The 11,635-nt window shown below is 37.3% G+C and overlaps 1 protein-coding gene across 3 annotated transcripts; it reads left to right on the forward strand.

Moving 5' to 3' along the window:
* Positions 1–1,425: 1,425 nt before the first annotated feature.
* LOC124308881 (seipin) lies at positions 1,426–5,379 on the forward strand. 3 transcript variants are annotated; one of them, XM_046772037.1, is made up of 5 exons: positions 1,426–1,955; positions 2,124–2,269; positions 2,405–2,607; positions 3,704–4,010; positions 4,143–5,379. In XM_046772037.1, exons 1-5 carry the CDS (start codon positions 1,732–1,734, stop codon positions 4,211–4,213), a joined length of 951 nt encoding a protein of 316 aa, XP_046627993.1. In that variant the 5' UTR covers positions 1,426–1,731; the 3' UTR covers positions 4,214–5,379. The 3 variants fall into 3 exon arrangements, with proteins under 3 accessions (XP_046627993.1, XP_046627994.1, XP_046627991.1); XM_046772038.1 differs by having other exon boundaries at positions 4,182–5,379; XM_046772035.1 differs by having other exon boundaries at positions 4,333–5,379.
* Positions 5,380–11,635: the final 6,256 nt, after the last annotated feature.

The following is an 11,635-nucleotide window of genomic DNA, read 5'->3' on the forward strand; positions in this document are numbered from 1 at the left end:
GGGAGAGGAATTGGTATTGCGCCGTCCCAGCACGCTAAGAGCAAGGCAATAAAAGTACCCGCGAGAACACAAAATATGCTCAGGAAATAAAAAAAAGGAGGGGAAGACAAACTACAATTTCTTAGCATACACGTTCCAGTAGTTTATTCAATGTACGTCTATCTACTACAAGTATAGCTGTCAGTATTTGGTAATTCAACTAGTTTACAAATAGAACTTAAGTGAGAGACAAAGAGGAACACTAAAATATGATATGTAACTAGTCCAGAAATCTCGATTTTACATGAGGAAATATGTATGGAGTATATATTGTCTTAAACAGAATATGAAAAATACTATATTAGATAATTAGTATCATATTTTCAACATATAGCTTAAGTTAAGGCCTGTGTAGAGGTGGTATACACCTCCGCAGGATCCGATGTATGATGTATGATGAATTTTCTCTATCACACGTTACCCACACGAGTATGACTGAAAAAGTAATTTGCACCGTATTCTTCTTGTTTTCCCCCAGCTGTTGGTCTTTTACTGTTTTAGATCTCTTTTCCGCACTTCTATATTCAATCAGTCAAGATAGAGTCATATAAATCGATTCGAAGGAAGATATTTTACTAAAAAAGAAAGTAAGTTTATCCCCTTTTGATTTTTGTTAAAGATTCTGTGGACTATAACTATGTTGGAAACAATTGTTCGATGTACTGTATAGACGTTATTTTGCAAGAGGAATCGATTGCGCACAACGGAATCGCTGCGCTATTTTCACACCAAGGGCGCTTAGTGTTATGCCCGTGATGCGAAGAATATTTTTTGTCCTACGTAGGCGTAAATCCACCTTTTGGACTACCATAACGAAAACTAACCCTCGAAATATAATTACGGCGTCCATACGGCGATACACAAAAATTTGCATCGGTGGTGTGGTCATTTTATACCCATACTAATATCAGACACTACACTATCCCTCCGTCTATACGTGATGGCACCTTAAGGTGATTCATCTTTACGTACCGACCGTTTACGGACTTGAGTTTTTCGGCGCAGCAGCAACGCTCGTCGGTGAATTTATCTCGTCCGTTTTTGATTACGGAGAGTTCCATAAGGCTTACGTATGGCTTACGCTTGCTGAAATTCCCCGTTACCAACGTAATCGTCTAGGGAAAAAATTAACCTCCTCAGACTACATGCGGGCATGCGTACTTGAGACAGAAGATAAGCGACGCTAATCTTTACTGTCAGTATGCCAGCTAGTAACGTCGGTATTGCAGAATGCATGCTAAGCCTACGTTAAATGCTGGTAACTCTTCTCTAGAAAAAAAATTGGTTCACCGTCTGTTTAAAGTTTCTTTTAGCACAAGCTTAGCAAACGCAGCGCCAGGTAGCGCTGGCATCAGCTTATTTGTCGTAGTATTGGCGCTTCTCGATGCCTGTTTACCAAAGTACGATAACGAAAATAAGTTTATCACTAATCAAGCCACCAAAGCGTGATTGAACAAATGTTGCACTTTGACTCGGGAAACGACATCGTGACTTGATTCGTTATCAAAAATGTATCCGAAACAGTCGCCGACTGCAGAAGACACGGTGTATGTCGTTGGATATTAATAACAATCATCTCTGACACAAGCTATAAAATCTGGGAATCAAACGAAGCAAACGTTTTTCCACACATTGATTATCTTTAGCATCGTTCATTATCGGGACAGCTGTCAGTAAAATTTGTGTACGAAAATGGTTGTACTTCGATTGTTTCGCCGGCTGGAAGAGAGGATTTTTAACGTTCAACAAAAGACTGCCGAAGGCGTTCAAACGGCACGCGATGCTGTCCTACGCGGCGGTATCATCGTTATGACAGCGGTTGTTGTTATTTGGATATCTGTATTTTTGTACGCCGCTTTCTACTACGCTTACATGCCGAACATATCTCACGTGCGCCCCGTCCACTTAAAATTCGAGTGAGTCAAGCTGTGAAAATTTTTAGGTTAAAATTTGAGGTTAGGAATCCGCTTTTACGTTTCTGTTTATTTACATTCTTCTCCCTTCTCAAGTCTGGCACGTGCATTTTCAATTTTTTCATTGTCAACCCGATTCGCTGTTTATTTACTTCAATTATTTCACACCAGATCATGCATCGACGAGAAAGGGATATGTAGCTTTCCCTCTGCCCACGTTCAGCTGACTAAGAAACAACACCTCCTGATGGTCGGCCAGCCTTACAAAGTAAACTTGCATTTGGAGATGCCGGAATCGCCGACCAACAGGGAACTCGGTACGTTTGTTTGGCAGATCGATTGATCGCCCAGTATCGGCCATGACTTTGATGTCGGAGGATTAATTTTCTCAATCAGGCATCTTTAAATAATCTTGATTTCGTTTTATGTATTTACAATTATTCGTTATTGAGGAATGTTCATGGTCTGCGCTCAATTGAGGGATCGGGATGGAGTCTTGGTCGAAAATGCTTGCCGTTCAGCCATGCTCCACTATCGCAGTTCTTTGCTGCATATTCTCACTACTTTGACATTCTCACCGATGATGATATTGGGCAGTGCTGAAGAGAAGCAAAATATTGTTCTCGAAATGTTTGCCAATTTTGAGGAAGATCAAGTATGCTTTTTCACTTATTCCATCAAGACACTTCTTATATGAAATGAATATTTTGGCTATAAAGTAATAGAAAGAGTGAGCTCGAAAATTTTTATTGAAATCTAGAATTCTTGTTCGTTAGAAGATGGGTAAAAGACATTATTTGAGATACGAATTTATGTATCCACAAGAAGCTTGCGTTTGATACGTTTCATTGTTATTACCTTATTAAATATTAGTTCCAAGTTACTTAAGATCCTAATTATTGGAACTTGTAGCTCGATTGACTTACAGCGATGTAAAAAGAAACTGTTCGATTGCGTCTCATTTAGCAAAAAACTTCCATGTTTACAAGCTGCGCACTTTCCTTGTAGATACCGTCTTTTTTTCTGCAAAATACAAACACTTTTATCAAAAACCTTCTGAATATCTATGAAATTCAGGAAATTAGGATCTGGGATCCTTTTAAAAGTTTTTAAACTGCGAGTGCGCACTGATTTCTATGAACATTTGAAACACAGGGAAAAGCAGAGTTATATCATTTTTAGTGCAAATTCGAATCCTCTAAGATTATACTCTTTCTGCTGACCCAACCTTTCATCAAGAGGCTACAAACAGAATCTCCTGCCAGCAATTGTCTACATAGAATTCTATTTAAAAAACCGGCTTTCCTTTTTGTTTCTACAGCAGTCGCTTTACTTACCCATTGAAATAAACAATAAGCTTTGGACACATTTTGCGTCAAAGCTTTGACATATTTCCTGGAAAGCATCCACCGTCCTCGTTGCTCAAACTTTCGATCAGCTTTTAAGAAATCAGAGCTTTTCTTCGAAAGATGAAAGATGAATAGTTTTTTTTTTTTTTCAAATTTAAAAACGTGCTTACTTGAAATTCGCTAATTATCTTAATATTCAGAGATGAGTATAGAGTTTATTACAAAGTCTCTCAATCACTTTTTAACATGAATTTTTCACAAACATTCAAACGGTCAGCTTTTCTTTTTATTAAAGAACAACTTGCAACAAAATGGAATCTTGAAGGGGTGACAATTTACCTGATAATAGATGCGGAAGGCAGGCAGATACTGATAACGATGAATATATTTTCTGTCGCACAGAGTCATCCAGTGACAGATGTGTACGTGCAAATACAGTCGCGATTTGTAGAACTCTACTCGGCTACCGTGATGATAAACGCACACTTGTCCGGGCTGCGTTACATCATGTTTCATTGGCCAATATTGTCTGCCATTCTGGGGATCAGTACCAACCTATTTTTTATAGCGTTGATATGCGTTTTATCTTACTTGCACTTTATTGCCGAGGACGAGATACTGGACGATGATTTTATTTTTGAGAAAGGTGAAGAGGAGGTGGACGAGGAGGAGGATGACGATTACAAGGATGAGAAATCCAATACTGATCGTAAGTTCAATAATCGTACAACATGTAATAATTATTCGCCAGGCCTTCCCGCTAAGTACAAGGGTTACAAACAAAGGGTTGTAATTGAAAATTTTGCTGAAATTAAATTGCATTAAAACTTTTTGTCAAAAGGAAACTTTATTTTCTTTTTGTTTACCTGGAAATGCAAAGCGAAATTACCGATCGATCATCGTGTAAATTGAAGCGGCTTAAGAAAATTGAGTGGAAGGCCTGCTGTGGTAATGGGATAGTGAAAATTATCTCTTTTCTGCAACAAGAATAATTTGTCGAATCTCAACGATACACCATTGCCTTCTCAAAGTGTCTTCAGATACTTCGTCGCAAGGAGATACTTCGATGCTTGAAGAAATTCCAAAGCGTAAAAAAGAAGAGGGCTCGAGCACAGCTGCTGCGACTTTGCGAGTTGAAATGATCACGTAGTCGGTTATCGTCTGCAAGTTCATAGTGGATGAACAGATTTTGAAGCTGATAAACTATTGTATTAGTATTTTGCAGGATCAAAACATGTAAGATTCGTACCTTTGCGTTTCGTTATTATCGAATCAATCAGAATATTACAATAATTTCGGATTCTGAGCTACATTCCTTGACTGTTTTTATTTTTATTTTTATATCTTTCATTTTTATTTGCAAATCGTGATTTTATCAAACGGACTACAGTTGTTGTTGCTGTTGTTGTTGTTGTTGTTATTATTATTATTATTATTATTATTATTATTATAATTATTATTGCTGTTGTTGTTATTGTCGTTGTTATACACGCATTGCAATATTAATTACAGTATGTTTCATTTATATTTCACCGATTTTACTTGTGCTATACAATTAACCAAAGATATCGATAGAGTGTTTTAATGATATTTTTTTTTTTTTAATTATGTGCATTTGTGTGTACGGATTATGTGAAAAATGTTGGAAAACGTTGAATTGTTAACGCGTGTGAAAAAGTAAGAAGACGCGCGTTTAGTATGAATTCAATTGAAATTGCAAATATTCCAATATTTCGGGCAGTCACATGTGATAGGATTATTTCCAAGATAATTTCGATATCGTTGTGTATTTAAAGCATTATTGTTAAGATTTACAGAAATAACAATTTAAGCGAATTATAAGAGAGGAAAAAAAAAAGTGATAGCAAGGGAGTGAAATGCAACGAAAAAGAATTGTTTTTTTTACTTTATGTACTTAGATGTAGTCGTATACGTATACATATATTTATCTATAATACATAATATTATAATGTAAATATCGTAATGTTAGGGGTATAAAATTTAATGGTGGAATGTATATGCATGCTTTAATTATAAGTTGCGGAAAGGTGAGAATAAATAATTATGGAACAGCGTGATACAATTTGTCAAATCAAGTATTCCTATTTTCACCAGCGTATAAACACACTTTTCAATATCTAGTAAAATTAGTTTATCGAATGGAACAAGCCGCTAATATCCTTTGGGAATAAATCCCAATGGTCGTATAATTGACGAACGTATATACGCGAACCTCGATTCTGTATAATGCTATTTAAATCACCCAAACAATCCTAAAATCGCAAATATTCCTGCCTCGCTTTCAATTGGCACTTGCGATTAAATCTCTTGCAGGATATTAAATGAAATATTATTATGGTTTTGTTGTAAGTGAATTTTTATTACAAATTATGAATAACGATCGCTTACTCTTCTCGGTAAAAGCGTGTTTCCAATTGTTTATCTTGACACTTTATCATCAATCTTTTGTTTCTTAATGAAACTGAAATTTTTTGCAAACATCGGAACTGTGAGATTATTTTCATTTTCATTGAAAAACTTGTGGATACTGAAAGATATAGTATTTTTTCTGGAACAAAGAATAAATCTTTTAAGAATCTATCGCAGCTTTAATTAATCAAAAACGGTTTTCATTCATCTTCTGTAATTGAGTGCAAATTTAAATTCGCACTTTGATTAAAAAGATTCAATTTTACTCGGGGTTTGATATGCTGTTTTTTTTTTTTATATATTTTTTTTTTTTTTCACTCCGCTTCTTCGCAGTTTGCGGAATGGTTTTGAAATTTTTTCCTCATTTGCAAAACAGATACATGCTCGCTTTCAACTTCATCGAATAAAGTCGTTTTTTAGGATCAATGTATTATCAATTTGATGTAGTGAGGTGAAACGAATTGATGATTTCGAAAATTGTTCAGTATTCCGGTTGAGCTTTGAAGTTTTTACACTTGAATCGAGAATTTATAAAAACTTATTTGCACGCAACGATCAATAGCACGCAATTATCGAGACATTTTTTATCTGTAATAAAAAAAAAAAAAAAAAAAAAAAAAAAAAACGACAATTTCAACGCGGATGTATGAAAATTATTTGCTGTTTCACCCGCGTTAATTAAATTTCAGAGAAGCAACAAGATTCCAGATTTGAGGGGAAAAAATTCGAAGAATATGTAGAAATGGGAGCACCTACAGGTTCAAAAACCAGGCCTGGAATGCCTCATATTTACGACGTGCGTGAAATTCTTTTTCAGATAAAGGAAAAAAGAAAAAAAATCAAAAAATAAATAAATAAAACGAAAAAGACAAAAGATACTTTCGCGGTTGTTTACGGATGATGCTTTTTTCGCATACCGGAAAAGCAAGCCCGCCGCACCTGTCGAATGTATGCGGTATGTATTGTTGGAATTTTTCTTCTCATCCGACCCTTATTCGAGAATCTGGCATAGAGCCAGAGATGGGAAAGAACGCAACAAAGTTAAGGGATAAAGAAAAAGCGAGCTTGCGAAAAGACGGCAAGAGAGAAAGGTAGAGGTGGAAAAGTTCGCAGGGAAAAGAAAGCGCGAAACGGTTTGAGATGAATTAGAGAAAAGCAAACGACAAAAGCTAAAAGAGGAAAACGAGCAGGAAAAAAAAAAAAAAAAAAAAAAATCCGATCGAAAGTGAGAAAAAAGAAATGTACAAAGTATCGTACGCACAATTTTTTCTTTTACCATCGATTCGTCGGTGGGCCGGATGGAATGAGCTCGTATAATCCAATTAGCGGAAGGAAAACAGCTCGGGTGAATTGTCGCTGGCCGATGGGGAGGGTTTTCTCTCGTTACACCTCGTAAATACAATATATATACATATATATATATATATATACATATATACATATGTATATATATTCCGATATATTAATTATCACTATGACGCTATTTTCCCACGCCATGCGATTCGATACAACGAGGGGTGAGAATTTGGGGGCGGGGAGAGGGGGGGGGGATGGTTGTTGTATTATGACTATTATTTGTACATATGTACGTACACAGCTATGAAGTACAATACTTTTTTACACGTTTATGGGGTATTCCATGTCAAGTCATTGTACATGTACGTGACTGACTTTGCGAGATTTTTTATTTCAATTAATTAAAGCGGTTTTTTTTTCCCGCGATAACGTAACAATATTTAATCCCTGAAACGTCTGGGTGTATTTTATTTATTTATTTATTTATTTTTTTGTTTCATTTGCGATGCTTTATTTGGTCTATTAATTTTCAGATCTTATACATTGAAAGAATGACACGATTGATTTTTCAGAAATCAACGTTGGGTATGTTTGATTTTTGATTTGATAGTTTCTTACATGCGGATTTCATCTCTTTAGATTTTTTTGATAGGAAAATTGAATAAGAAGTATTACAGAAATATTATATCGGTGCTTGATCTCTGATCAGTTAGATCATGACGTTAACTATCTATATTGGATATGTTATTGCTGTATAAGTAGATTTTGAGATGTGTGATATTTAAAACCTTGGTATAAAAACAGAAGATCCAACGAAAGGAAAAAATTAAACTTCCACTCTGAAATTTATTATTTCTTAAATTGAAACGCGCGTATTTTCTTCTCGTAACCATTTTCTTGGCTTCTTTACTTCAAGTTTTGCCATCAAATAATTGGGTATTAGTCGCTTTCGAAACCTTTCAAATTCGGAATTTCAACCCCTTTCACCGCGGAAAAAATTCCTGATAAATTTAAAAAAATGTCACGGTCAATCCTGTACCCAGTCGACATGGAACGCCCCATTCATACTTATTTGGGCATACATATAAACAATCGACGGTGCAGGGGACGCGGTAATTCAAAGTCTGCAACAATAAATTGGCCAACAATAAAACACTGTTGCGATGGCTGCTCCGATATATCCATATGCATGCGGTATAATATGCGGCGTTGTCGAAAAGGAGGTTTATGCATAACACCGAGATAGAGTTAATTATACGTATATAAACCCCTCACGAAAATAATCGCTCCGCAAAGGGGCGTTTACCGACACTTTTAAACCCCTTCTACCCTCCCATTTTTACCTCGCAAAGTTACCATTTCAAATAAATCCGACGCGTCGAGAGACGGTGTAATTAAATATCAATCGCTGAGAGGGCAGTTTAGGTTCTTATTTAGTACGTAAAACCATCGTGGGCGTGCGGTAAAAATTGTTTGAATTTAGGGATAATTCAGGGGGATGAATATCTTCGTACGATGTGCGCACCTAAGGTTGTATCAATTTTTTTTTTTTACTCATTTTCTTCAAGCCTCCGTTGTAAAAAAAACAATGTCGGTTTTATCATCACAGAGAAAAGACGTTAAAAGTTTGTTTTATCCGTTTATTGGTTAAATTAATCAATTTTACATAGAATTTTAATAATATCTTTGTAAAAACTATAACGCCTCCTGTGAATAATTATAATATATGAGAAACATCTGCGAGGCTTGAATAAACGATCAAATTGTCACGTTGATTGGTTTATTGAAATTTCATCTTACGCTCTCAACCTCAACCCAGTGAATTGTGAAAAATATACGACAGTCATTTGAGATCTTTAGAATTATTAAACAGTCTGAAAGTCGTTGACGATATTACAGAGAGAGGACTGAGTAACTTGGATCGAACAGTGTAACACAAATTCATTAGTATTGAGTCAGACCTGCCAGATGTGAAATTAATCTTTGACTTGGCCGCTTTGGGAGACATAAAAGTCCCTTTTTTACAAGTCTAAAAAAAGAATAAACGAAATAGCCTAATGTATACAAAAATGTGATTAAATGTTTAGAAGTTCTTGAAAATACTCCTGGAATTTTTCTTAACGAACTCGGTCGTTACTGGTAATGGTATTTAGGTATCTCAACCCGAATGCTGTGATATCTTATGCCTGCACTTATTGCATCATCCTTACGGTCACGAGTTGATGTTTCGACCATGCTAACGATAAGTGGTTGATCTATCATTATACCTATGCTTTTATGCTACAAGTATCAGGTTTCTATATTCACGATTATCTTCTAGTTTTATCTAGCTGTCCGTTATTGTGCGTCGCACTCGGACGATCTGCCGTTATTGTTGCACAGCGTGCACATAATTAACCGTAGGAAATTGAGACATGGTGTCGTTTCCTGTTTTTTTTTTATTTATATATTTTTTTTTTTTATGGACTCGATATTTCTCTTTTTCACGGACTAACGGATCCCTGATCCACTGCGAAGATCGTTATCCGTTGATCGTCCGGTGCAGGACGTTACGCCTTGTCTTGTACTATAAACATGCCCGTTTCCTGGTTGGATTCGTCAAGACCTTTCTCTACCAGGGAATAGTATACCTATTGAGTATAATACCCGAGGACCATGTAACTCCAGTAATTCCCGGGCATCCTGCACACGCACGCAGCAACGGCGAGAAGTAAAGCAAATTGTCCTGAGAAAGATAGGCGGAGGATAGAAGAAGATACAGAGAGGATGCTGCTGGAACTCGTTGCGTGCGAGGCTGTGAAACCCGGTCTTTCGCCATTACGGCAATCTGAAGAAACCGCATCCATTCCACTCCGGTTATCGTCGGGGTAGGCAAAGTCTTCCATGTTCCGAGTGACTATTGCATCGAATGATCGAAGGGCGCGGGTGTAAATTAATATAGAAGGATCGAGAAATCAATGGGTCACAATATCGAATTTTCAAAGAAGCGAAAACATGATCTGTAGAATTTGGGAATGTAGGAGGTATAAGTATGGAGATACGAAATATGGAAAGGTCAGAATACAGAATGCCAAAGTGTAGAGTCGACGAAATTCGACTCGGTAATATAGATCGTATACAGATTCTAGACTTTGCCATTCTATCTTTGAATAATTCTATTATTTAGTCTTTCTATATTTTCAATTTTCTATACTTGGGCTTTCTATGGTTCGATAATCCTGCGATTTAGACTTTTACCATTTTGGAAATTCGATATTTCAGTCCTTCTATCAATCGGCCATTATAGATTGTTATCCTCGCAGGTGCGATTGGTCAGAACACCGAATGGTCGAAACTCCAAATGGTCACAACTTCAAATAAGCCAAAGTTGCGAAGAGTCAAAACTTTGAATGGTCAAAACTCTGAGTAGGTCGGAGTTGCGAATAGTTAAAACTCCGAATAGTAGGAATTCCAGACGTTCATTAGTTGGAATGATTGAAGCTTCGAACGGTCAAAACTCCGAATGTTCAAAACTTGGAATACTTGGATCAAAGTAACAAATGTTTAAAACCCCGAATGTTCAAAACTTCCAATAGACGTGAGTTGCCAAGGTTTACAACTCTGAATGGTAAAAGCTTTGAGCAAGTCGAAGTTACAATTGGACATAACTCCGAATGGTAAAAAGTACGAACGTTCGATACTTTAAATGGTGAATGTTCTCAACTTTGAAAACTGAATAGTCAAAACCTCGAATAGGTTGAGAATGGTTAAAACTCCGAATGGCCAATACTCCAAATTTCATACTCACCTTGGAATATGCAGTACACCGCCACCTTAGTCGTTGTGAATTTCGACGAATGGATGTTACTTTGGATATTATTACAGAGTAAGTCCGAATTCGGACAATTCTGTATTTTGCCCAGTACCAAGGCACGTCATTCCGATCGGTTGAGGATCGCTGTTCGGTAAGCGTGGCCCTTTCTCCCTCTCCTCTCACTCCTTGTTCTGAGCCTCCTTGCTCTCCGGATTCCTGGACCGGTTAGACGGAGTTCGAAGCTTCCTCTCTAGCCGCACTGCCCCATGCTTTGGCTTTCGTCTTCCTCTCTCTCTCTCTCTCTCTCTGCGCTCCGTCGCTCATCCATTTACCTTAGAAGCCCCCAAGCCGCACACGACAGGTGCTGGCGTGCGGTAGTAATGCCACAAGAGTGGAGCGCAACCAAATAATGAAATAATAACGAAGTGCTTGGGACGGGACGCCCCAACCCTCGATCCGGTGAAGGCCGATCGCCGGCGAAGAGATAAGAGGAGTTGGCCATCACCGTCCCGACGAAGCCCGGCCAATATGGAACGCTTTTTATCGCCTCCTCGGCCGCTTGGTCTCACCTTTTCACTAATTACCCACCGCAAGTTCAACTCTCGATACTCTTCTTCTCACGCCGGATCAAGGTTCAAGCTATACATTTTAACTCGGCTTCAAACCTCCGACGAGTAATGATCTCGATCTCGTGTGAGAGTGTGGACCTTGATCCCCGATGTGTTCCAAGTCCTCCGAATCGAGTCATGGAAACATTATTATTGTACCTGAAGAAGTTCCTTATTCATGCTTGGGTTAAGAACCTTGTAAAATCA

Source organism: Neodiprion virginianus, chromosome 7 (assembly GCF_021901495.1).
Source record: "Neodiprion virginianus isolate iyNeoVirg1 chromosome 7, iyNeoVirg1.1, whole genome shotgun sequence".
NCBI classification, from domain to species: domain Eukaryota; kingdom Metazoa; phylum Arthropoda; class Insecta; order Hymenoptera; family Diprionidae; genus Neodiprion; species Neodiprion virginianus.

Bases quoted from the DNA above. Each gene is read 5' to 3' on its own strand.
- LOC124308881 (XM_046772035.1), top strand. From the start codon at position 1,732: ATGGTTGTACTTCGATTGTTTCGCCGGCTGGAAGAGAGGATTTTTAAC. The intron at 2,270-2,404 runs GTACGTTTGTTT...TTCGTTATTGAG, and splicing joins GCCGACCAACAGGGAACTCG to GAATGTTCATGGTCTGCGCT. The intron at 4,011-4,332 runs GTAAGTTCAATA...GCCTTCTCAAAG, and splicing joins TGAGAAATCCAATACTGATC to TGTCTTCAGATACTTCGTCG.